Here is a 27,810-nt window from a genome sequence, read left to right on the forward strand (position 1 = left end):
TCCTGCAGCAACTGTAGTCAAATGGATGCCAGCTGGATGCTGAATGATGATGCTTGAGAACTGTAAAACCAATGGATCTGAAGGCAAAAAGAGGCTGAGCTTAAGCTGTTTCCAAGTTCCAGTTTTGCTGAGTGTTTGCTGACTTAAGCCAAGCTAATCATGGGGCTGGGTGAAAGTTCTGAAGAAAGCAGATCTTTACAGGCAGGGACTCGTTTGACATAGTGTAATGCTGAAGGAGAGGCGTGGATAATATTTCCAAACTCTCTGTGATGTAAGTGCTGATTATCAAATTAAGTTGAAGGGGGCAGGATAAGGATCAAGGATGTTTGAGGGTAGAGCTCTGTTTTCCTCAATTATATAAGGCTTTGTCTGTACTAGTCAAATAAATGTATTCACAATCACTCCATAACATGGAGGCCTCATTGGCACCAAGCTCAGAGGTTTTGGTTCTTCATTTGGACTTAGACACCTAGAATCAGTTGCATTTTAGATTTGAATCCTGTAATGGTAGGCAAGAATCAGACTGCAAAAGTGTTTCTTCATTTTTAAGTGTCTGTAGTTCATAACTAAGTCATGCTTGTAATCCTACTCTGTACATTCTTCATGGTAGTCCAGGGCTTAATACATATTTGTGCAGCCCAGCACAGTGTCATGCACTGTGCTGTGCCTTCTAGTAATAACTCTAGCTAATAAATGGTAGTTTAGCTCAGGAAACAAAAATCTTCAAACTGATTTGCCTGTAACATCTGTGGTAGAAACTGGGTTTTTAGCTGCAGTGTAATAGAGAGCCAACACCTGCCATAGCACAGTTTCAAAGTGGAATATTTAAGGTGCAATACTAACGTCAAAAAGCCCCAAAACCAAACAAACCACTTACCTCAATCAAACAGAAAACTCCATGTAGCTCAGGTGAATCTCTAGCAGTTTGGCCCTGCAGCCCTGGTGAAAGAGTTAAAGGGTAGTAATCTGCCATTTTACAGAGTATCAAAGAGATTTGCGGATAGTGGCTAGAGAGCTAGTGAGCTGAGCAAGGAACAGATATATCCTTTTCCAGAAACCCCAATTCATGTTGATCCTTAGGCCATATGAATACATTATGTTGCCAGGGTGTGGCCAGCAATTCAGAATTTCACTTGGGTGGATGACTGGTGTTTCTTAGGACCGGTCTGTGCAAATGATTTCAGCTGAAGTTAGTACCAAAGTGCAGGGTTTGTGCTACGATGCACGTGAAACTGCATCAAGACTTTAAGAGTTCAAAGGCGACAGACCTGGCATGTGGGGACCTGCTCTGGGTGGAAAGGGTGAGGTAGGGTCCATGGTTTTGTTACTCCCCTCACAGTGGGAGAATGCAGACACATATCTTCCACTGGCCACATGCCTGCCTCTCCACTGCCCTTCCTTGCACCTGGAAAGGTAGAATTCTGCCTTAAGAGGAGGCTGCAAACATTACTTGCACTGACAAGATGACTGTGACTCTTATCAAATAATCATGTTCTCAGCCTTGGAACTCGTGTCCTATGGGATCAAAAGTTATGTTTCATCCTTAGTTCTGCAGTGTAATACTTTTACTCTCTCTGAACTGTTTCCTGTGTTAAGTTCGCAGTTAATCCATCTTAAATGCTGCATTCCAGCATTGCTCAGCTCACCCACAAGAGAGAGCTTCAGAGACCACAGAGGTCAGGCTCACCTTGGGCAACCCCTGGCAACAGGGAAAGCCTATTCTGCCAACAAAACAACCCGTTTTAATAACAATCCTGTTGTCTGAGAGGATTGTTTGTTCTGCCAGCAAGTGGTGCATATTCACTTACTTTGTTCGTGGCCCTTGCAGGTTAGGTGAGCTGTGAAACTCCAACAGAAGCTAAAAAAATAGGAAGCATGAGTGAATTCAAGCTGCAAAGCCTGTAGTCAACATAGACTTGCTAGTTATGTAAGAAAAGCCTGCAATGGATGATTATAGTATTAGCAAAAGCAATGCAGAGCTATGGGCTTTGGTTTGATCAGGGGCGCTGGATGTAATGGGTCTCACTGAGAGTCGACTCGTCTGGACCTTCTCGTGTGCAGAAAGGACACAGCACTGCCCGGGTCCTGCTCCCTGGAGACATCTCTTCCCAGCCCTCACAGTTCATCAGCCACATCCTCTGCTGGCAGCTTTCATGAACAAATGGTTCATCTCAGTGTTCTTGCTCCTAAATGAATGATAGACACAAATAGCAAATTGTTGGCAAACACCGCTACATTTTCACCTGTATAAGAGAAGTAGTTTCCAGTTGTTGGTACTGTACAGAGAGAGAATACAGACAATTCAGTAGCTAAGACTTAGCAGTGATCATCCTGCTACAAATCTCACTCTTATCTTTCAAGCTGACTTTCCCTGAAATTTTGTTTAGCAAGTCTTCAAAATAATATTTAAAAACAAACTGAAGATTTTAAACTTCCCATCCTGGTGTTTCTAAGTACCCCTTTATGGGCTTGGAGCTGTGCCCATGCTAGTGTTTACACAAATTAAGGAAAGAATCTGGGAACTGAAGCTAGATCAGAGGAATAGTGCAACTTCTTCAAGAAACATTAGAACTTGTAAACAGAAGTTGCAATTTTTACAAATAAAAGCTCGGTATTAACAGTTACTAGGCATCAGTGAAGTTTTATCAGCTATGATGCTAAAAGAACTGTAAGAAAAGATATGAGAAGCTATTTCACAATACTGTTTACTCCCTCAGGTAAATATATGTTCACATGAAACAGAACAAGCATGGTCCCAGGCAGTGACACTGCTTTACTAAGGCTCAGAAGTCTGACAATAGGATATGTTTTTGTTACATATAACAGTACTTGGGTAAAATCCTTTAAGAGAGCAACCACAACTTCTAAGAAAATAGAAACCAACTGGAAATCTGTGCATTGCCAAATAACATGCTGGGCACTGGAAATTAATGACTTTGTGAAAAAGTTGCCTTTTTTCCAAGGTTACATTTTTATTTGAAACAGATTTCTTACTCATTTTACCAGTAACACCTATTCAGAGAGAAGACAAAAAAACCCCACAACCCAAAACCACACTTGCTCTCTGGGCACTAACTGTTTAATAATGAAAAGGAACTTACTGTTCCTAACCCAGTTCTTGGCCATTTTCATTCCTAACTACAAAAAAAGTAACAAAAATAATGTATTTATGGATTGCATTGTGCTTCTGAATATTTTTAGCCTAAAAGTACACATCATAAAGGGATAGGAAGACTGACAAATTCAGGGTGAAATATTAAGAACTTTGAGGAACTGAACCAAATATTTTTCAAATCCTCCTTGGAAACTGCCATACATCACTCATACGGAAGCGTGCTCGTGCCTCCTTACCTGCAGATGCCCACTGCTGGAGTTCATTATAGTCTGCTCCTCAGTCTCTCATCAATTTTCAGAAGTGCTTGCATCAGCCTTTACTCCTGTCCTCGCAATGCCTACCTGTCAGCCTACAGACTTCTGCCTCTGAAAACTCAACACCATCCCTCAACAAGTACATTACCAGCTCCAGATCTAAAGGACTTGCTGCCTTGGTGGTTGCTGCCATAACTGGTGCTACAGAGGTAATATTTCAAGATAAGGTCTGAAGGCATCTCAGATTCTTGCCCACTATATCATCTTCCTCCCTTTTTTCTCTCTTCACCTTACTCTCCCTGTCATTTGTAGATGGGGCCTTGTAGTATGATTCAGAAAGGCTAGAAAGGGTTGCTAAAAACACAGGGAGATTTCTTGTGGTGTATAGGAAGAGAGATGCTGAAAGAGAGTTGTTTAAAGGACAGAAGCCAGATGGTTTTCTTCTTACTAATCACTGCATTTGGCACTCCGCTTGGCTGTTCCACAGAGCAGAGGGGTCCTACTGTCACCTCTTGCCTAGGATTCCTCATTTGCCATCCTCACATGACGAGTGCCCATGCTTTTTGAACTACTTCTCCTCTGACTTTCCAAGAAAGGAGAGCAAGTCACCACCCACATGCACTACCTGGAATGCTCTGCACAGCCTGGTCACCCTGCCCCTCAGCCGCAGCCAGTGCTCACCTCAGAGCCCTGCAGCTCCTGTAGAACACGAGGGCTGGCAGCAGAGAGGATCACAAGTCAGCCAGTGGGAGACACTGCCCCAGGCCTGACACCTGAGATACCACATCCTGTCACTGTGAAGGTGCAGCAGCAGTTTTCGAGAGGCAGGTTAGCAATGAGCAGCTTGCTTGTGCTCACACCATTTGCATGCTGGAGGAGAGGTACCACACTCTCCTCAAGGAAATTCTTCAAAAGTATTAATAGAAAACTGTTGTTATTGCATACGGGGCTGAATTTGAACAACCTCTACAACTGATTGCGATGCTGAGAGCAGCTCATGAGCACAGTGCAGTTTCAAGTGCAAGGTCTTTGCTTCTAGCCCCATGTGCTGTGCAAGCGGAATACTGGCTGTTTAAACACAAGGTACACTTCACTAGAGGAGGGTGCTTGATGAGTCCTCTACACTACTCCTTATAAAGACTAGAAATGTACTTTCTGAAAGAAAGATAGTATTTAAATTGATTAGGCAAATAATAAATAATGCCCCCAGCCTCCTGCCTGCAGCAGTCTCTGAGTGCTGGGCATATGGCACCTTTCCAGACCACATGGCAGCCAATGAGGCAGAGCTGGTGATTATTATTTTACCCACCTTTGGCAGGAAATAAAACATCTGTTTAATCCTGACAGTGGGACTCCTCAGCAGTTAAGCTAAGATGGTTAAAAAGGAATATAATTGAAAAATATGTTTCAAGCAGCAGAAAGCAGTGACAAGACTTCTCAAATTTGATAAGACTTCAGTCACTGATAGTTTGAGAGCCATGGGATTTTTTTATGGCTGTAGCCAGTCAGGACTTCTGTTTCACAGTTCAGGCAGAAAGAAATCCTCCTTTTGCAAAAGGGCACCTTTTCAGCTGGGCTCAAGGGACAAGTTGTGGCTCTGGACTGTTCACAAGTGGAGCGGCTCTACTTGCTGCTGCTCTCAGCTCTGGTTACCAATGGTGTTTCTCATTGCTGTTCAACCACAAGGCAGCGTTGAGAGCTTGAACACCTGGACTATTACTGTGAAAAAGCAGCAAGAGCAGACATGCCATTCTGTGAAATATGTAAGCAGATGAAGATATTCTCTGGGGTGCAGAACAACTTCTAAAACGATCTGTTCTGCTGGAAAGTTAAACCCAATATTATTGACTATGAATGAGTAGCCAGAGGGCTGACTGAACAGCTCAGCTAAGCAGTGGTGAATGGGAAGGACAGCTGCAAATCTCACCTTATGGAACAGCAACAGGGCTCTAAGTGGTCAAGAGAGCCTCCAAAAGAGTGAAGGGTATTTACAGAGGGTGATATAGTCATAGTGGTCCAGTGAAATTGTTTAAAGGGAATTTGAGACCAAATACTTATAATAATTCCTCTGTCTCAGATTAATCTGCATAGCAGTCTTAGCAGGAAAGTGTTCAAATCCCCTTCCAGAAAAGGACAAAACAAAGTCTTGGGTTTAGCAACCCAAAGAATAAGCCTGTGCTGAATTACTGGAATAAGATGAAAAACATTTGCTGTTTTGTGGGATTCATCTCACTCTATCCTCTTCATATCCAGCAGAGCTTGCTCACAGACACTGTAATGCTCCTCTTTGAACTGGCTTGGCTCCGTGGGTGGACAGGCATTTGGTTAGTGGTGGTCACTTTGGAGGGAGCAGGGTTTGGAGAATCTTTACAGGCAGTCATTGAGAACAGATTCCAGCTGGCTGCAAGCACTTCCACTAGGATGTGATGCACAGCAAAGTCTTGAGTGAATGATGCTTCTGAGCACTCTTGTGAGCCAATAAGCACAAGCACCCTGGCATGCATAGCAGCACTGAAATGTACAGTCATAGTCATTACTGTGCCACCTCTCAGGAAACAGTTGATTTTGCTGCTGTTTGCAGCAACAGATGTAGAATAAAACCTCCAAAAAATTGTATCTATTTAAGGCATAATAAAAAGGAGCCTGAGTCCAACCAAAGACACAACTGAAAAGCAAAAATGGGACTTTGGTGACTTGACTTTGCCTACTGCACTTCTTTACTGGCTTTGACTAGGTCAAAGAAAGTGTCCAGCCCCTGCAGCTACAGGTAGCTGTTGTCCTCTGCTCAGCAATATAATCAGCTATTGGCACAGAGCTGTAACAGAAGCTGCTGCTCTGGTTATGGGCTCAGAGCTGCTTAAGTTGAGCAAGATCATTACCAATTTTCACCCAGACCTGCCCACCATAAAATGTCACCTGGAGTTCCTATGGAAGCTTCACATTCCTGGATGAGTTGGAGCATATTCTTGAGAAGGAATTCAAACTTTAGTTGATAATGGTGGATTATATACCTACAACTATTAAAACTCTTACAGTGTTTTGTTTCCCTCACTGGAAAGGGTGGACTTTTCTTCCCCATTATAGTCTTTGTAATATTGTGTGCATTTTTTCAAGGGTACACTGCAAAAAGAGTGCCTTGCTTGGCTGTTGGCTACATGCTCACAGGTGTCTTTGCTGTCAGTTATTGATGCTATCAAGAAAGTAGCATCCCTTAAAAGGCTTCCAACTGAATTTTAGCTCCAGGCCACATACTTTCTCTCTGCAGGGTATCTTTTACCCTCTAATCTCACTGGAACAAGAAGGCTTTATATCTAGGAAAAAATGAATGAGGAAATCAGTGACACGAATTATACACCAAATGAAGATAACTCCCTCTGTCTCATTAGCACTGTTTAATTATGCTTGGATTCAAATTCTAAATATAGTTCATACAAATTCACAGGGGCAAGTGTTTGCTTCCACTGTTGCAATCCTCTCCACATCTAATACTTCTCTCTCCTATAAGATCAACAGTTTTAAGGACCTGTCTGCTTGAGTTTCACATGCTGACACTTCATCCCTTGTAAGTGAAAAATGTTGGTTAAGCAATGGCTTATGTTTGATATTTGCATTGCTGTGAGAGTCCAGAGGTCCCAGCTGACTTTTCAGCTTCCTGTGCTGGGTCTGTGTCAACATGTGGAGGGAGTCCCTGATACAGATTCCTATACTCTTAACATGGCAGAGGCAGTATATTTTCAATATGCTCTTGTCACAACCCATCGGTACTGGGCATGATGTTCATTATAAATTCTCATCAAGTTGAACAAAGGCACCAGACCATGTGTCAGGAACTCATACTTTCATTGTACAGTTTCCATAACTCCAGCAACCAGCCCCCTGTTTAGACTAAAAAGGTGTTGGCTAACAAGAACTTAAATTCTTACAATTCACTTCCACAAAAGATATTGGCTAACAAGCCCTCAATTTTGTACAGTACACTTCAATAAGTTCTCAACTCCCACAACAAACTCCTCAAAGGTGCTGGCTCACAAGTTGCAACACACAATCCAAGTGCTGACACACAGCCACAACACACCATTACACGAAGGTGCTGACTCACAGGCCACAACCTCTACACACACCTCTACAAGGTCCCCACTCCCACAATAAGTTCCAGTATGGAGTATAGAGTAGAATATGATAGCTGAGCTTTGCCCAAGCAAAACAATAGAAGAAAATAAAGAATACCATCAGTCCTTAGGTCCTGTGTTGGTCCTGCCTCATGGATGGTCCAGAGCTCAGATAAACCATGAGAGTGAAAGAGAAAGAGAGGAAAAAGAGAGAGGGAAGAGGTCCTTTTATAGCTGACCTGGTGCACGCCTCTTATGTAAACTAGATTTTCTGTGCCTTTTTTTTCATGCATGCCCAGTCATCCCTTCTCCAGGAAGGGAGCTAGGGGAATACTGAGCACGAGTCTCAAAGTGGAGCAGGAATTGTCTCAGAACAGCTCTGCCCCTCCTCCACGGGACCCTCTCCTCTGATCACCTTCCCTGTAACAATGCTCAGAATGTTTGAAAGAAAACATGTTTAGGTTGGTCCTCTACACTTGTGTGGATGTATTAATGTGTGCATGTGTCTGACTATCTATCTATCTATCTATCTATCTATCTATCTATCTATCTATCTCTTTAAATGCAAACCACCAAAGTTAGCAGGAATTCAGGTCTTATCTCCCCAGTCTTGGTCAAGCATTTGACCCAATCCACCCCTCTTTGGGGTTAACTTTTATGTCTTTACCAATTTACTACTACAAACCTGGTAGCAAATATTATTTCTAACTCTGTCCAGTCACAATAAGATTTCAGCAGGATTCTAGAAAGCCACTGTAAATCTGTGTCTTCTACCAAGGGGTTCAGCTGAGAAAGAGAAAAGACCCACTCCTTTCTCCTGGAGAAAATGCCTCCAGAGCCAGTTCTCTGCCCACCGAAAGAAAGCCTACTCTTAGGCCATGTACAGTGCACCTGTCCAAAAGAGCAATGAGGATGTCTCTTCAGTTTGAGAAAGGTGGGGTTTAAACAAGCACTTCTGCACCAGACAATTCTAAAAGAAAGAAATGGGGCAGGAAAGAAGAAAACACCTCTTTCCCTTCTAAGTCTGATTAAAAATGCAGTGTTAAGAAGCCACATCTGAAAAGGCAAAGATTTGAAAACATCATCAGCATTTCTAAAAGCACAGTGAGTGCAAAGATGCTGCCTGTCTTTGCTAATCCTTTAACAGTGGTTTTGTTTGACTCAGAAATACTATTAATTAATCTAACCACATATAAGGATTATTGATTGAGTGAGAATTTTACTGCTCTCAAAATTAAAGTTTATTTCACTTATGAAAGCATTTTACGCTTGCATCCTGGGTTGGTATGTATCTGCCAAGAACAGATGTAATTGCTTAGTCACAGTGTGCAAAGGCATCTGATGCTCAGTGTTGCCTTAGCTTTGGGTGTCCAAAGGATAATGAACATAGATGCAGTACTAGATATGAGCTTCAGATGCTTGAATTCATGCAGGATGTAGAGCAACTACACTTTAGTAACCGTGGGATATGGGATAATTAGAATACCAGGTTCTTCCTACATTAGTTTAGTCAGGGAATGCTTTAAAAAGATGGTGGGTTTTTGTAACTCCTACTCCCTGGAGATAATTATGCAGAAATGGCACTGAGGGCTTATATGCTGGTAGCACCCAGATCTCCATGGTGGCTGCTGTGACTGTTACTGTTTCTTGGAATTTTTGGTTCCGTGCAATCCCGCATTGGACAGCGTAGCCCAGCATGGCCCATGTGCTACATCTTTCATATGCTAAAAAGGCATTTGCTTAGTCAAGCATTTGTGTGATGGCACAGAAGCAACACCAAACTAACCAGCTACCTGAGGGCCCTACGGAAAGTGGTGCTGACTTGCAGAGGGATGTTTCCTGTATCTCCTACTAGTGGTTTTGCCTGCTGCTGCACAACATCTGTGCTGTTATCTGTCAGGTGAGAGATAATCTCTCCTCACCCCTTTGCCCCACGACTGATTTCAGTCCATGAATGAAGTTCGCATACCATCCGCAAGGGTAAGATTAATAGCTGTTGTGTGAAGGAATGCTCTTTGTTCCAAGCCCTGCCTGAAAAGTTTTCTCCCTGTCAGTCTATGAGCAGAGACCCAGAGACAACCCTGAAAGCAGACCCTAATCTCTGGCAGTTTAGAAGGGTGTAATGCAAACATGAAAGAACATAACTGCTGGATACAACTAATTGCTTTAATGAGAACATGCCCTTGGGGTTTATGACAAACAAATTCCAGTTGCTTTATTGCATTGTGTCTGAATTTCCCCTGTCGTTTCAGTTGGATACAGCACACTGTTGGATCATGCCTGGAGAAGGAAGTTGTTTGTGAGTATCTGGCAAGATGTCCACACAATGAAAATTCGAGAACACTGGAAGGGTAGCCAGCCAACTGTCCCCATTAGGAGAGATGTTTCTCCTGAGGGAAAGCCAGTGAGCCAGAGCTCAGCTGTGAGGGTAAGCCTGCCTCTGGGGAAGGACAGGCAGGCAGCAGAGCAACCTGAGCTGAAAGGGAAGACCTGTCCTGCACCAAGCTAAGATGCTGCCATTTCCAGAAGAGTCTCTCCCCTTGCTCGCTACGCCCACTGGTGCTCACACCAGCACTTCCCAGCACTGGTGCCTGCACTCGTGTGACTGCCTGGGGCCTCAGGTCAGCTCCTGCTCCTGGCTGAGAGGTAAGCCAGCCAAAAACAGGGTTGCATTTTCACCTAGGTCCACCAGCTGATGAGACCTAGCACACAGCTAGTGCTCCTTGGTCTGGAGGCAAGGGAGGCTGTTGGGTGCAAAGGGCTCAGGGGTGAGCCCTGGGTTTGCTTACACTGACTGAAAAAACCCTATCTCCAGCTAGGAGTGTTAAACTGAGTGATGTTAAACCGAGACCAAGAGCACCATAATTCTCCCACCATCTGTGACTTTAGTCCAGCAGCCATAAAATAGCATTTTTCCATCCAGACACACAAATTGTCTCAAACCAATACACTTTGTTACACACTATTCCTCCTCCTGTTTTACATAAGCTATAAGAGAAACATGTTTCCCTTAGCATTTGTTGAGTCAATAGACAAGTACAGCCCAATGCTACTGAATTCCAATTCCCCATGCCAATTTCTAGGAAAATTAGAGTCTTTAGTATTTAAATCCTCTGCCTGCTGAAGGCAGAGGAGCCTTCATCCAATATCCCAAAGGGATGAGCAGTCTTGACCACTCAGTTACAGCATCTGTGGCTCTGATACTGCCACAGCCACGCTCTGTGTCGTGCCAGTGTGAGGTGCAGACAGGTAAAGCAGGTGTTTAGCAGTCTCAGTAGAGCACCTTGCTTTGCCATCTAGTGGGCACTGGGAAACTGGGTGCCTCCTTCCCTGGGCTGCTGGCAGTGTGTCTGATGCAGATCTCCAGTGGCAAGCTGAGTTTTGATATACCTCCCTGATTTTAGTCTGAGGCTAATCTATAAGCACCAAAGTTGTGATGATTCAGGCACCACTACTTTTCCCCTTGTGCCCTGGGTTTGGTTTCTGTATGTCCAAATATGAAACACAATGTAAAACTATGCCACTGGCCATTACAGCAATTCACCTTCTATCCCCCCAGTGCAGAGCGGCAGAGTCTGAAAATGTTCTGGACACAGTGCAAGTTATCCAAATGAACACAGTTGAAGTGTCATTTCAGTCACACCATCTGTCTGGAGCCTTGCCCACCTGACTCTTGGTTGCTTTTCCCCATTTTCAAATAGGAATGGCTCATATTGGCTTTTCTTCACGATCTCTGTGCCCCATTTGTGTTGCTTCTTAGCACAAAACTAGCAAAATCCTTTGCAACCTAAGTAATGCTTTGCAAAACCAGAAGGGAGAAAAACATGACTTGCCTCACTCAAAACATAAAAAAAAAAAGAGGCCTTCACATTGCTGCCTGATGTTAACAGAACACACCAAAGCATGCCCCAAAATAGAAAAGCAATCTCAATGTAATTCAGCTGAATTCTTCTCAGTGGTCTCCAAGATAAGGAGAAAAAACCACAGTCTTTTTGCCATTAGGACCATGTTTTGTTTAATGTACTACCTACATATTAAGATTTTCATTTTACCAATATATTAAAGTATAAGTGGAAAAGAACGAGGGTCATTAAAAACACAGGAAATCTGACAGATGATAAAGGATGACAGAGGAGTAATTCTATTTTATCCATACAGGGTTTGTTAATTGAGCAATAGGACAATAACCTTTATGATATGCTAATTTGTTAGATTGGAACATGTTTGGGCTCAATCATAAAACTGTCCTGACATCTGACACTTCTAAGACGACAATTTATGAGATTAGCTCAGCACCTGATACAACCTTCTACAAGCAACATTCTGTGATCTCATATAAATATATGTGAATTGACATTTACCAATGGAATAAGATGCTCCAAATTCACTATGGGCAAGAGCTCACGTGTAGTTTGCCAACTAATATGTTACTTACCTGGTTTTGCAATAGAAGGACATGCAGGGAAGGTATTCCAGTGCTCAAATCACTGATGAGAGCTCTGCCAGCTGCCAATGAGCCACAGCTGCAAGCCTGAAACAAACCATTTGTGCAGTGGTTAGGGTAATTATTTCTGTCATGAAGAAAGTTTTACATCATGCAAATGTACAAAGCTGTGCAATAACTCTTCATGTGGCTGTTTAGAGGGACAAATCCAGAAGAATGAAAGAAGCTGCACCATCTCACTAAGTCAGCCCCATGTATGTGACCATTTGGCAGGTCCTGTTCCTCTGCCGTGCTAAGCCCAAGGGCAGAGGGGGTCGATACTGAAGACAGAGACTCTGCTAAGGACTGTCCTTCGAGTCTTGGAGAAGACAATTGCACAACTCCCCCATACATCAATACTAAAAATAACAGGAAGCCAGAACCCCAGGCCAGCTGCAAAGCTGATTCAAACCCTGCACATGGGTAAACAGGTTTCCCAAGAGTCACAGTAAACACAAGGGTGATGTCCAGGGACTGCTTGTTTTTAACACTGGGAGTACAACAGCCCAACAACAGAAACAATAACGGAACAGGGGCTTGGAGATGAAGCTATGGCATTCTGTTCCCAGGAAACACTTTTTCATTGGTCTGGAGAGTTCTGCTCTGCTAAATACTATGGCATAGCTTCCATACAAGAGCAAGAAAACACTTCACTTTGCTAGCTGACCTGCTGGTCTGATGGCAGCACATCCTCTGAGGGTGGTTTTGATCTCCTTCACTCTTCAAAGACAAAGCCCCTGTGCATGCTTCTGCAGAGCAGAAGATATTCACATATCTGCACAATTCTGAAATTCAAACATCACATTATTTCTTAATGATACCTGATTAGCTCTCAAGACACTAGATACAAAATGAGATTTCTAAGGAAAGCATTTTTCCTTGATTTATGCACAGAATTTTACTGGCTTAGGAAACAGAGCACAATGAAAAGATAGCAAGGTGACTTGATTACTTAGAAAAAACTAATTTCTCCAACAGCAAGTTTCCCTATCATTAGACTCCTTTCACCAATCTGTGGTCACAAAGACATGAAACTACTGGATTATTCAAAATTTCTCTGAAAATATTTGCAATCTTACCTTTCCTACAAACACAATACAGTCCTCAACTCTACAGTCCATGGCTGCCTGGAGCTGGGTATGCTCCAGGCCTCAGGAAGGGTATTCACACCCTGAAGCCCATGGCAGGATCACGATGGGATGCGACAGTGCCCTGGTGCCCATGATGTGGTGGCAGAGCGACACGTTGGGCTGGCTGGTACACGAGTGTGGGGCTGGGCACGGGAAACACAGTCAGTCCATGCTGCCCGACACCCCTTGCCAATGAAACCAGAGTCCTCCCTCTGACTGTAGCTGGCATGTAGAAAAAAGTATTTTTAAACATCAATTGCAAGATGGAAGTGCTTTAAAAAGTATAAGGAAACTCTCTAAACACGTTTCCTCTAAATTTTGAGGCCGTCCCTGTCCTGACACTCTGTCCAGGCCTTCTCCGCCTCCCCCAGGTCAGGCTCTCCAGTCGACCTTCCCAATGCAATGTCCCTCTTCTGGAAAAAGAGCAGCAAGTCCTCAGGGCTTTTTGAAGAAAAATAAATGACCCAAAGACACTTCTCACCTCCTGGGAGGCTCCTTCCCCTCCTTCCCTCACTGTCCCACTCTGCTACACAACACAGCAGCAGGGGCACCATTGACCTGCCCAGCTTGGGCCCTGTTGTGCTGTGGCTCTTCTGCACCAACCGCAGCAGCTCCAGCCCCGGTAAAGTCGAAATCCAGAGCAAGGCTGAAGCAGCAGCGCTGTTGGGGACCTACATCCCCTCCCCAGGCTGGACGTGTCATGTCCCGCTTGGCTGCGAGAGCTGTGGGATAGGGAAGAAAGAATCAGTCAGGCTGGTGGTCCCCCTTTCTGCCTTCAGAGAAAAACACCTGGTTTTCTCACATTCAGGGAGACATCAGAGCTGGAGCAGGAGCACTCAGGTTGCTTCAAATTCCAGGACATGCCTTCCTTTCCAGGGTTGCTGATTTTAAAACACACAGTCACCTGCTTGGGCTGCCATGGCAGTCCCAGCAGCACAGAGCTCCACTTGGCCAGGTGTGGTCAGCAGTGCCTGGGCAAGCATACAGCTGCCATGATGCTCTTCCTGACTACTTGTGAGCACTAAAAGCATTTTTCAGAAAATTAAAATATTAACCACCTTCCATGGAACTGGTATCTACCAACTGGTGTAGACCAAGTTCAAAGTGAATAGTGTTCTACAGTGAAATCTGAACAAATTCAGTGCTAATATAAGTAAAATAAAATAGTGCCAAAACACGGTTGCTTTCCAGGCACAAGCCAACCAACGTTAACTCTGGCTGCAAGGACCTGTAGCACTACAGTCAGTTACAAGTGCAGAATTTCTCTCACAGTCACTCGTTTCATATGTAAAAGGGTTTTTCTTAATTATACGGCAATGCAATATTTTACAATCTTCCATTAAATGCAGACATTTAAAGTATTCATGAATTTAAAATAAAGGAAGCTTTTTATTTCCAAGATTCATTAAAAACTGTGTGATGAAGTTTAACTTACTTTCTTCTGTCTACCTGCCATTAAATCAGGAGAAAGCTTAGGAAACCTAGTGATAGATGATACACATTGAAATCAGTAAAATGAGCGTAAAATACAGACTGAACAGCTGATACATGAATTACCTAGAAGTGATCCAGAACTCCTCCAGTAACTCAGGTTTCTAGACTCAGTCTCAAGGGTACTTCTATCCCAAGCACAAATTGCTGAATGGCAGTCACCAAACACACCAACTCAGACATCTTCCTGTGACCACAGAATGACTACATGTGGGGATACAAAATTTTCATTAACAGTACTGCAAGATGTTAAAACAAACACAACTGTGCATATTGGGAGGTAAAACCTCAAACTTTGATTCAAAAGAGGAGATGGTGACTCTTTTTTTATCTGTAGGAAGCTTTTTCTAAAGTGGGTGTTTAGGTTTCAGAAACATGCATTTGTAAAGCTGAAGCAAATGTCATGTACTTAGCCACAACAGCCTATTCCCAGATCCTAACCACAGAAAAAGCAACACTGTATATAAACCTTCTTAGTTTTAGGTAGCTGTAAAATTCTCAGTTACTTTAGTAGTTCTCTGATACATTGCCTAACTTACCTTTCCAAGGGTAACCATACCACATTCCAGAGAAATAAAAACAGTCACACAATTGTACATATTTTCTTTAGGTAAAACAGTTGATTTAAATTCTGTTAGTGACACCTGCAGAATAAGATGGAATGAAATCTAATGTGAGCTTACAGTTATAGCATTCTCCTCACACTCTGCACTGTCTCGTGCCGTAGAGAGTGAAAAGGATGCAGTGTCAGTTCTCTATTTGAGTCTAATTTTCTAGTCATTCTATAAACTAATTTTATTCCACAGTTCAAGAATTAAAGAAGGATCACTGACATACTTAAGAGTTGTTTCTGTGAGATCTATTCAGTGAAATGAAGTTTCATTACAACAGATGTTTTAAGTTGCATGGAATCCTCCCCTTTCACCTCCAATGTTACTTAATTATTGTATTTGTATAATTACAAAGAGTGTGCTTTAAATAATTAAGTGCAGCTCAGTGATACAGTTATGTGATTTGCCCTCTGTTGAAATGTAAAAACACACCATGAAAACTTTGAAATTTCAACTGCCATTGTTTATTACTGTTTTGGCTACATTCTCTACAATTTCAGCAGCATCTTAAAGAGACAGTTAACGTTTCTTTATATACAATGAAAACAAAATGGCTTGCAACATCAGAAACAAGAGCAACAGTTTAACTGTACAATACTAAATGAAAACCTGTGGTAATACAGCCTCCTCTTCCTGCAACATGGACAAAATTACATATAGGTATTCAGCATCAAGAATGGGATAGTAAAAAGAATAGTGAACAGGAGAGAGATACACTGTTCTGAAAAATAAGTTTCTACCATACAAGGCAGTTAGAAAATGTTTCACATTTTAAAATATCTGTACAAGCCACAAGAAACATTTCCTTGTTGATAGGAACTTCCAGAAATAGAGAATAACCATGAGCAACTTCTACATCTAGTATCAATGCGCTCTGCAGGTCGAGAACGCAATAAACTGAGTTAAAGAACTGTACTGTATATTGCCAACACAGATCTGTTTGACATGCCTTGATTGTTAACAGATTGCCTACTCTCAATCTCTCTGACACGTACAGTTGACTTGCACCTTAAGGAGGTCATTTGATTCTTTTGTAAAAGTAAAAGCAACATCATTTAGCAGCAATTAAAAGCGCCTTGAGGGAGACTTAAAAAAAATACAATATCCAATTAGAAAAAGCCATACTTTAAACATTTGTACAGGAATAAGTTGCTGAAATTTAACTGAAAATGTGACATCTGTACAACAATTTACAATAGAGCTAGAAGGGAATTTATCATTATTCCTGCATAGAACATTATACATGACCTGTTTGCATTTGGTTTCATACTGTTGCTTGCTTTTATTAGAAGCCTGGAAGGTTTCACGAGTTTTGATACCACAGCAAGTGTAGTATTTTTAGAAAACTGAATGGATTTCAAAATTAGCAATCTATTTGAGAAGTAAGTACCAGGAATTTCATATCACCCTTCCAATCTAAATTCATGAAACACCACCACATTTTTGGAGGTACAAGCCTGAGTTGCCAAATAAAATACTCTACTTTTAACTGAGAAATCTGATACAGAACATCTTTCACCGTCTCACACTCCTTACTTTGGTTTCAAAAGATCAGTGTCTTGGAAAGATGGCAGTTCATTTAGTTTATAACCAGGCACGAAATTTTTCCTGTGTTTTCAAATTTACTCACTACTCTTTTAGATTTAAATAATGAAAAACTACCCTTCATGTTAGAACTTTCCAGTATCCACCAAATGTATTTTAAGTATTAAAAAGATTATTTACAATGTTCCCCAGAAAAAAACTAAAAACCTTTTCTTCAGTCTTAAACACAGTATACCTGCTAGTTGTAACAGGAAGTGTCATCCTTCAGTGTTTAATGGTGTTTCTCAGAAGGGTACATTTATTCACAGTCCATGATCCATTCCAATCATACAAATGACACTATGTAGGAGGACTTCAGTCTGAAAACACAGTTATCAAACTTGTCCTGTGTAAAAACACTCAAATGCTTTCAAGCTCAAGTCTGCATCAGGAAACTACACAAAGGTATCATCCCATTCCTCAGCTGGAGAAACTTCAGTACGAAATAATGCTTGAAGTAGGTGGTGTAGGGGATGCTGCTAGCCCAGTCATGTGCAAGTTTCCTGAAGAATTCGATCTCCTCATGTGAGGGAGAAGATAAGGATCATTAGCCAGCTGGTGGACATCAAATCTATCCTCTTTTCGGTATGCTAAACAGCGTCTAATAAAGGCCTAGAAATGAAATGTAAAAAGTTACACCAGTATTCCAAATACTTACCTCTGCTTTCAGGCAAATATGCAAGTCCTTCTGGATAAACTAGTTTTTAAACAAATTCTTGTTATTAAGTAATTCAGTTCAAATGACATTTTAACTGCTAAGCCAAATGAAAAAATGGAACATCATGGTAGAAAGAAAAAACATCAGTAAATTAATTGGCTTCAAATAATCACATTTAAAATATATATTTCCATGTTTAGGAACTACATTTACAAGTAAATGTGCACCTCACCCAATTAGAATTCTGCATGTGTTGTGCCTGAACAGCCTAGTAAAAACCAAGAGCAAGTGTCAGAGGAATGAAAAAGTAGACCTTTATACTTTCTCTAATGAGCTTCTAAAACCATTGAACTGAGTGGTGAAAAGTAGAGAGATTATGCAAGGACAGAATCTCAACACTTTAGTTGACTTTTGAAAACACCGGCATTTCCACATGTGCCATAATGCAGTATAGCAAAAATGAAGAATATTTAAGAAACTACTACCTTGCTGAAACTCTCTTCCCAGGAAAAACTCAATCCCACCTGCTTAGAATCACCTAATCAATTGAAAAACTCTGTAGCTAACTTCAGGACTGTTCTTGAGTCACTCTGTTATCCTACATTTAGGTCCATGCAGTGTATGCCAATCATTCTGTGCTGAAAGTTTCTGTCCAGTCTTATGTCTAGCATACACAGAACATCTGGTCTCCCGAGAGCTTGGGCTTCAACATTTAATGACAGAAAATCCTTATTGCTACAGAACTGATTAGAACATTATTACTTAATTTAGAACTTAATTTAAAAGAATTACATATCTCTTCGATAAATCTGTTCAGCTCTTTGTTCTTTGCTCCAATTAAAAAATGGAGATTAAAGGAAAAAAGAAGTGATACAAGTTACAAAGAATCCTGCTAGAATTTCATTTACATATCCAGCATGAAAAAGGTACAAAATAAAAATCATGCACATCTGTTAATATATATTCACATGTTCTTGAACATTACAAATTTTAAGCAAATTCTTCACAATAAATCCTTCATAACAAATGAACCGTTAAAACTTATTTGCAAGATCCTCAGAGTAACAGTTTGTGTCTATAATGTTTTTAAAATACTTCATGATTTTGTGGCATTGTAGGCATACTAATGATAAGCAAAGGAGACCACGGCACAAAACAGGAAAAGGTGAGGAGGATCAAAGGACAGTTGCAGTCCGAAAACTAACTGAGTCCTTTCAGGTTCCATATCTACTTCATAGTCATGTTTTCCAAATCAGAATTTCAGTTTACAAGGTGCTCTTTTCCAACTGCCAGGCCTATAAATCTAAACCCAATTTGGATTCTACACAGTCATCATAAATGGCCTGCATGTGCAAGTTAGTCTGAAATTGTTTTATAGCATTTCCACCAGAGAATAATTTCACCCTCTCTCTTAAAGCAATTATGGCAATGTTAATATGAGACAAGAAGACCAGAAGTTTATTTTAGTCTTTCCAACAAACAGAGCATGAAATACACGGAGAATGCAAAAAGTTGCCAGTTCTCAATGTTGAACTGCCTACTCTTTCCTGACATCCTCTATATAAAAATTATTACTGACAAAGAAATGCAAAGTTAAAAGACAGGGATATAAACTGTTAACATGTAATGTTATCAATTATATGATGCATATCTGTCAACTGCAATTGAAGGAAATAGGTTTTCCAAATGGGGGTGAAAAAACAAAAACAGCAAACAAAAACCTCAACCAAAAATAAAAAACCAGTAATAACTGCAATTCTTCAACCAATTTTTCATAACCTGAACTGCAACTCTCTCACTAACATTACTTTTAGAAAATATAACCAATAGAAATATACCACAAGTTGTAACAGCAGGTTTATGTACCCAAAAGACTTACTTTCTTGGGAAGTTACAGCCTCTAGTAATAGGTTTTCTTTCCTTTTAATCTTTAGAAACTGAATCTTAATATTCCTAATTTTTTTGCAGCTTGTGTCCCAAATCTAAGTATGTTTAATTAGTTGCTGAAACTTGAACAGGCATTTGACTGTCTTGGCCTTTTTTTTTTTTCAAAGAGCACATCTTCTGCATCTGGTCATGAACATATCTTTCAAAAACAGGGAGAGTTTTTACAAACAAGTAACGCACAGATAACATTTTCTTCCACACTCACAGAATTGCATTTGTGTTATGGATGTTCATAGCAGTATTCATTTGGGAAACAACTTTAATCTGTTTCTGAATAGCTAGTCTGTGTTGAGGAGTTTGATACTACTAAGATTTTTAAATAAAGGCCATCTACACCTTTGTGGTAGATCAACTAGTATGGCAGTTTTATTTCCTGAATCAGTATCACAATACCTTCTAGATTCTTAAGATTAAGAATTCATGTTTCCAAACTCAGCTTTGAATTAATACACACATATTATAACCTTTCAATAGGACAAGTGTTAGCAGTCATATGCTCCAGGTACTTGGTAGTCAAATAGTTCTTCAAGCCAATAAGGTTGCAGAGAATAACATTCACTATTTTCAGAAAGAGCTTGTTAGTATCAGCAGAAGTATTTCACAAGAACTTCTAGTGAGACAGCCTGAATGAGACACATAAGGTCCTCTGGGCAAAACCAAAGCAGACAATTTCTGAGGTGGCCTACTTTAAAACCACGTGCATATTTTTGGAATATATATATAGTCTTGCTTTGAAGTACATGGTTTTGAAAAGTCCCAGAATAAGCTTGCTTAAATAAAAATATCAAAATGCTAGTTCTCTGTTATGTTTTTCTACATGTTTAGTTACTATGTCTGACAAAATTCTTGGGTTAACAGTAATTTTACAGCTGAATCCTTTAAGATGAACATTTTACTCAGAGATGATATTAAAAGTTACCTTGGCTTCATTGCTTACAACAGGTTTGACAGGGAATTGAACTTCTGTGGCTTTTAATATTGTATTTTCTTGTAAAATATCTTGCTGTGATTGATTGTGGCCAAATGGCTGAAAAATAAGCACATGATTTTCTTCATGAGAATTATCCAACTACTTTGATTTTTTAAGTATTTATGCCATAGTAAGTTGCTGCAGTGTTAATACAAACTGCTAACCATTCTGCAAATAAAAAAGTTGCAAGCAAGATTTTCTAGTTTCTTGCTGTATCAATGCACACTGCCAAAAAGTAACACAAGTAATTTTCCATGGAAATTCATGTTTTTATGACTGTAATTCACAGTCTACTGAAAACAGGCATTTACACTAAAACTCTTCAGATTTTCAAACATTTTCCTTACCTTTCTGCCATAAAGGCATTGGAAAAAGATTACTCCGACTGACCATACATCAACCTTATTAGAAATCTTTGGTGGCTCTTTGCCAACTACAAAACACTCTGGAGGCAAGTACCTGGAAAACAAAACATGCATCTCAGTGTCTTTAAGTATGGCATCACTAGAACACGTTCAATTATCAAACTGTACAAACACCTCAGGTACACATCTCTGATCTTCTGACAACTCTACAGCCGCCTTATGATCTGTATTCCAACACCTCGCACACCCATCAAAACTGACATTACAGGTTTTTGTACAGTCAGTCAAACAGAGGGTCTCTTTCACACAAGTACAAATACAAGCATTTTTTTACCTAAATCGTCAACTATCACTTTGTTTTTAATTGGGACCCCAGTTTAAATATGAACTTTCTCAATCTATCAAGGCAAGGAAAGATGAGAGCCAAACAGCTCATTTTACAGCAAGGCCTGGTTAGGAATCAAAAATAATGCAGATATGGCTTAAAGACTCTTTACCTAAGTTTTCAGTAAAAATGATGATGTTACCCAGAAGGGTATATGATAGACAAAGGTAATTGCTATTTCCAGCCCTATGACCTGTAGGAATACTTGGAGAACTGAAAGCTGAGAAGTTCCTGTGCCAATCCTGAATTAGAAGAGAACTGATGAAGCAGAACTTCCTTTAAAAAGCAAACAAAACCTTCCAAATGTATCAAATTCAGTGAGGTATTATTGACCATAATATCTAAAATTGAAAAAGGCATAAAAACTATTAGAGCAAGTCAGACCAGGCATTCTTTCATCAATGACACGAAAGACTTAAAAAGAAATTCTGAAGAAATATTTGTAGAAATGGAAATAAGGAGAAAAATGAATTAAGAATGCAACAATTTTGAACAGTATCAAACACTCTCTTCTGGAATACTTGTCTACAATTCTGATTACAAAAACCAAGAAAAGTGAGCTTAAAGTGATATAAGTGCAAAGAAGGTTACCAAAATGATCTGACGAATGGAGAGCCTATAGTTCGGGGGGGGGAGGAGGGGGAAGTGAAGGCTATAAAAACACCAAGGAGCAAGTACTGGGAAGAGAAACAACCTACTTGAGGGAGGACAGTGTTGGCACAGGAACAAACAAGCATAAACTGGCCACAAATAAACACAGTCTGTAAATTAGAGGATTAGGTTTCTAATGATCAGAGAACTGAGGTTACAGAAGACACTTCAAATCAGATTACTGGGGACAAAACACTAACTAAATTTAATACAAACGTCTGTAAGTTTACAAAAGAGATTATGTGACCTAACTGCCTGAAAAGGCAGGTAACTAGATGCAGTGAGTGAAGAAATCCCTTCCAGGTCTATGCTGCTGACAGTTTGTGCAATGTACTCTGAACAGACTCATTCCCCATCTCAAACTCACTCCAAGTATTTCTCTCCTCAATGATGACTTTGGGCTCAGAGAAAGCATGATTTAGAAATGCAGATTCATTGTCAACCTATAATGGTTACAAATCTTTTTTACTCTTAGTTTACAGCGCTAGTAGTGCCTGTGGCATTCTAGATTCAAATCCAAAGGCCAATATTTTTTTACATACTTTCCTACAGTAAAATACTTAAAGTGGTGTTGAAACAGGTAAAACACGAAAAAGAGTAGCAAAAGCCTAACACTTCTAAAATGTTTTAATAATCATCTTTTCCCAGTATGTGCACAGTGGCATTTGTGGAAGAGTATGTGTGTTTTCTTTTCTTAAAAAACCTGAAGGATAAGGCAAAAACTTTATTACATGCAACTTCTGAATATGGCAAAAGTTGCAAAGCAAATGGGAATGACTCTGGCTTCTCTGTTTAGTTAGGTTTCAGCTCCTGACTGATCTTACTACAGGAGAGGCACAATGAGAGAGAAAGAGCAAATGAATTGACAAGTAACAACCTGGTCAATACAGGCTTTCTAATCCACCCACCCTGACACAGCTACCATGTACCCAGGCTCAAAGGGCTACTGTGCCATGAAGAAACTGCATCTTCAGAGAGCAAATTCTAAAAACAGATTTTCTGTAAGCAATGAAATGCCTATTGCCATTTCTGTTCTTGGGCAGCTCTAGAACTTCAGTGTTTTGGACAAGCACACAAATGCACACAAAAAACAAATCACAGCTGTTGAGCTGTCATAACCCTTTAGGATGGAAGAGTGAATACTCTTTTGTCCTAAGGGCATTATCTATTGGTAATCCCTGGTCTACGATTTCCAAGTACTAAGCACCCACACTTAATCATCACAGCTCTGTCAAATGTCTTCAACCACCAGCAGCCAAAGATTAAACACCTGCTTCTTTAGAGGAAGCCATGTTTCTAAAGCACAGTGATCATCTCCACGCTTCTATATACACACAGACACACCACATACACATATATAAAAGAAATAAACAACACACACTCACACTCTCTTATCTTACTTGTTACTCTTCTAACATTTGGGAATATCAGCATTAACAGTACTGCACAAAACCCTTTCTTTGTCATCCATGTTAATATTTTTAGTCCTAATTCTCTCATTAAATTGGCTTTATAAGAGAGCATTTACAAAATCCGAACCATTAGCCAAAGTCTAAAGAGCAAAATCAAACCAGGCCTCACCAGTAAGTTCCTGCTCCCTGTGAAGTTAAATCCATTCCATCCACCCCATAGCTATCATCATCCATTATTTTGGACAGGCCAAAATCAGTAATTTTTATTTCTCCACATGCTGTTCCATCTACAAGAAGGATATTACCTATTCAGGGGGGAAAAAAGAAAAATTACCTCAAAACAGCTAAAAAATGCTTTATTTTCAAAACCAGGTTCAATTTCTAAGAACATCTAACTTGATGAGGGCTGACAACTTTACATCATCTTTATATCCTCAAGTCTAGAGTAACTTGACTATAAAACGTTTCAATGCAGTTTCAGGAACTCTCTGGGTTATCATGAACTGAAATGGCACTCTCAGCTGGGGGCTGGCTGGTCAGCAAAGAAACACCAAAATATAGTGATGAGACACCAAAATGCAGCATTATACCAGTTACCATGAAGTTTCACTCTTTTTCTACCAGAACAAATCCTACACTACATGTTTCAGGGCTTGCACATGCCACAGAATTGTGGCAAGAAATTGCTGTGACAATACAAATCTTACTCCATGTTTTAAAGTTGTACAATAATTTCTTGATATAACAGTTATTTGAAGAGACTAAGAATACATTCTGTACAATTCCATAAGACAAGAGAAACTTGTATGAACAATTTATTACACAGCACTAAGCAAACAGCCTGGCACTAAGAGTTACTTTACAAACCCCACACTTGGAATTGCAGTAGACTAAAGCACATGAAGAATACAAGCATCATTCATGCAAGGTGGTAAAACAAAGGCCATGGAATCAAGACAGAATACATTGTTTATAACAATGTTTATTATTCATTGTAAAGAAAACCTTCTGTAAAGTCCTCTTCTGGAGTGCTTATGCTGGGATGCTGAAAGTGACTGATTACCTATTTCAATCCTTCACAAGTTAAGAAAAACATATAGGAAAAATTATTTACATATCAGCATTGAGCCAACTAATGATCTTATCTGTTTATACTGCTAAGTATCAATGCATGTATCTATTACCTATATGATTTTTTCCTAAAAATTCAAATCAAAATAATGCAAAGTAGAAAAGTTATAACAATCACTTTCCACAGAAAAGGCAGATCACTCTGACAATGAAACTAGAAAAGAACACACTTTTTTCCATTGTTTACAATAACCCTGACACACATGACAATTTTGGTTTTTTGAGGCATGAATTACAAACAAAATAAAGGATAAAAAATAAATTACATTTTCAATCGTAACATTTCTCACTTACCTGGTTTAAGATCATAGTGTATAATAGGGGGCTTGATCTCATTGAGATACCGTAGTGCATTTACTATTTGCATTACAATGGACCTAGCTTCTTTCTCTGACATCAACTTATGTTGCTTGAGATAGAAATCCAAGTCATTGCCTTCACAGTATTCTAACACCGTGCAAAACCTAGAGCAGAATTCAGAGACAAAATTAAATAACGTATCACACTGCATAATTAGAAACAGACATGACAACCTAGTTTCATACTGACAAGTTTAAGAATGGCTGCCTGAATATTAAACTATATGAATTAAATTGTTCATAGAACATGATGTAACTATTAGTTTATGAAAAGTGACATAAATCAGAACATTCATACTCACTAAAAGAGCAAACGCATCCATGCTGGTGAGAGGTTAAGTTAAAAAAACCCCTCTATTTTTAGCAGACACATTTCTCAAAAGAAAACCACCTTAACTATCCCTGAAGATGTGACACATTTCATGCGAAGAGGTGCAGGACAGTCACCAGGGGCTACACTTAGGCCAGTAATGCTCTTGATGTCCTTTAGTCTTGGAAACTTGCCTAAGATATGGCAGCCTTTCGAAGCTGCCCTGCAGCACCTCTTGCTCTGCCCAAAACCATTACAACACCGCATGTTCCTTGCACCCTAAAATCCTGGCTAAGTTTTACTTACGTATCTGTATCCAGGGAGAAGTAGTCATACAGTTTAACTATTCGGGGGTGATCCAGTTCTTTGTGTATTCTATACTCTCTGCAGGCATGTCTAAAAGAAGATGGATACATTAACCTTCCACAATCAATAAAATGCTATTAAGCTTAACATATGAAGCGTAAGTCATTAATATTTACTTGTGGTAGTTTTCTTTCTTTTCATCCCTCCAGCTTTTGTTAAGCTGGTGAATCTTCACAGCAGCATATCTTTGTTCATAGAGATCAAAAGCCTAAAAAAGAAACACACAATTATGGGAAAGTTATAATGAAAGGTGATAAAAGCAACATCCAATAAAGAGAGGGAAAAAACTGGCATGTAATTCACGAGTCTATTGACAAGTCTATTGTAATGACACCTACCACTCCACAGGTTAATCGAAGTTTGCTCAACCAGTGTTTAAAGAGTACACCACATTACAATCCTACTTATTTAAATCCCCTTCCATCCCCCGAAAATTAAATGTACATGGTTCAAACACCAGACTTATCAGGCTCAATAAACTCTACCTTGTATACTTCACTGAAGCCACCTCGGCCAAGTAAATGGAGTAACAAATACCGTTCATTCAATGTGGGGTGATCTTTAAATCTTGAAAGAAAAAAAAAATCTGTTTAATTCTATTTAAGGTACACAAAGAGAATACACAATGTAAAGCTTTTAGTATTATTTATCAAATGGAGTTTTCTTTTTACAAGCTACATATAATATGCTAAGCAACATTACACCATGTGAAACCCTATGGCACAACTATAGAACACGATGAATTTCAGTACCTTTTGACTATTTAGTGTACAAATGCTATCCCAACACTGTCACCGAAACATGTTAAGAAAAGCATGCTTAAACATGTGATATAAGGGGTCTCTCTTTGTTGTGCCAATTTTTAGAGAAGTCTCACACTTCGCCCTTCTAGAACAGACAAGAAGGATATTCTTTCAGTTTCACACAAAACATGACCAGGCCTGTTCCTCTCTCTTTTTCACAAAATAAGATTTTATATAACACTAAGAGGTTAAATCAGAAACAGTGATACAGAGGAAAACACACCAAAAGACTGAATATCTGCTCACACTCTAGGCAAAAGCAAAAAGAAAACACTCCTTCCAAACACAAAATGAGGCTGCAGGACAGAGTAAAAGGACCATACTCTCTTTCCTGAAATATGCAGAAGACAAAATATATCCTCCCATCCAATCAGGGGGAAGAGAGGTGAATACTCATCACATTTTTAGTACAATAATGAGACAACTATACTCATGAATCTAGGGCAAGCTGCCAGTTACATTCCATAGAAAACTTTAAGAGGGGGTTTAAGGCTAGTCTGTCAACAGGTCATCCCATCCTTCCATATTCCCTACAGTTTTGGAGGTATGGTCACAGGGAGTCAAGTATTTGAGGGCTGACGCATATTCTTGCTTACTATGCCCCTTTTAGACATAAAGTTTTCCTTTCCATTCACTATGAAGATACATATTTCAATGCTAAAAATTTTTTTAAAACCCATTAACAGTTACTAACACATTCAGTGTAGAAGAGAGAACAAATTTTGAGGTAGCATCATTAGGCAACTGATGTCATGTGACCAGTAGTCCAATTCTTTAAAATCACACAACAAATTTAGATTCATATTTTCTTGGTCCTTCTATTACACATGTGCCACTAGTAGGGCCAATCTTGTGAATCTTACCACTTTCCCTCCCCACTGCTGCTTTTGTTACTCTGTGTGGCTCTCCATGGCTAAGAACCTGCACCCCAACATCACATGGGCTCCAAACCCAGACAGGGAAGCCCTAACTCTCAACTTGTCCTGTTACCCCAGTGCAGTTGTAGACATACAGATTTACCCACACGTAGATGGATTTGCTGCTGGAATAAGAAAATAGGTTTAGCTTTACACCACAGCTGGAAGCTGAAAACTCAGCAGGATTTGAGCCAGAACCTTACAGCTGCTTTGCCTCAGAACCCTCTCCCTTACCAAACAGCCAGATTGCCAAGACATGTCAGGAAAGACAGCAGGGGCAACACACCTAAATTACTTCTCCATTGCTACTCTCTTCTATGGGATGACTGGGAACTGTGGCTTGGCCACTTTGTAAATACTTCTCTAAACTCCCACAAAACCATGAAAACACAGTTTAAAGCTTTTTGTTCTGGACCATAAAATGTGTCAACAGTGACTGCAGACAGTGAGCAGTGAAGTTGCAGTATCCTGCTTGTCCATCTCCTGTAACTGTTTTCAACTGCAACTGCAATTTGGACATTCTTTCCCCCACACAGGCAACATTTACACAATCAAAGCCTGTCATTTTTCTGTGCCATTTATTACCAATTGTTGAAGGATCCTTTTTAAAAAATAAAATCCCTTCTTCTAATGCAAACATTGAAGATTGAAAAAAACTTGTCATTTAACCTGCTTGTTTACTTGTTGTAGGACACTTACTTTAAAAAGATTCTGCCATCAATGTGTAAGCATCAACACCCATGACTTTTCATATCCAAA

General features: G+C 40.0%; 1 protein-coding gene and 1 long non-coding RNA gene across 8 annotated transcripts in view; both read right to left on the reverse strand.

Moving 5' to 3' along the window:
- Positions 1-137: 137 nt before the first annotated feature.
- LOC127471072 (uncharacterized) lies at positions 138-15,082 on the reverse strand. 5 transcript variants are annotated; one of them, XR_007904538.1, is made up of 6 exons: positions 14,649-15,082; positions 13,573-13,813; positions 13,041-13,313; positions 12,629-12,746; positions 11,914-12,009; positions 138-2,186 (listed from the first exon to the last, which is right to left on the reverse strand). It is a non-coding gene; the product is annotated as an uncharacterized LOC127471072 (long non-coding RNA). The 5 variants fall into 5 exon arrangements; XR_007904537.1 differs by having other exon boundaries at positions 13,650-15,082; XR_007904536.1 differs by having other exon boundaries at positions 13,573-15,082.
- A 552-nt stretch (positions 15,083-15,634) lies between these two features.
- TLK1 (tousled like kinase 1) overlaps positions 15,635-27,810 on the reverse strand; it is a 68,838-nt gene continuing 56,662 nt past the window's right edge. For all 3 annotated transcript variants that reach the window (XM_051787399.1, XM_051787397.1, XM_051787398.1), the window contains exons 14-21: positions 25,817-25,898; positions 25,448-25,539; positions 25,272-25,361; positions 24,591-24,760; positions 23,335-23,470; positions 20,700-20,811; positions 20,302-20,409; positions 15,635-17,389 (exon numbers count right to left, since the gene is read on the reverse strand). In XM_051787399.1, the coding sequence (XP_051643359.1) occupies positions 17,213-17,389; positions 20,302-20,409; positions 20,700-20,811; positions 23,335-23,470; positions 24,591-24,760; positions 25,272-25,361; positions 25,448-25,539; positions 25,817-25,898 (967 nt within the window). In that variant the 3' untranslated portion in view covers positions 15,635-17,212. The remainder of the gene's footprint in view (positions 17,390-20,301; positions 20,410-20,699; positions 20,812-23,334; positions 23,471-24,590; positions 24,761-25,271; positions 25,362-25,447; positions 25,540-25,816; positions 25,899-27,810) is intronic.

Source organism: Manacus candei, unplaced genomic scaffold (genome assembly GCF_025592945.1).
Source record: "Manacus candei isolate 608988 ecotype Guabito, Panama unplaced genomic scaffold, ASM2559294v1 h1tg000023l, whole genome shotgun sequence".
Lineage (NCBI taxonomy): Eukaryota > Metazoa > Chordata > Aves > Passeriformes > Pipridae > Manacus > Manacus candei.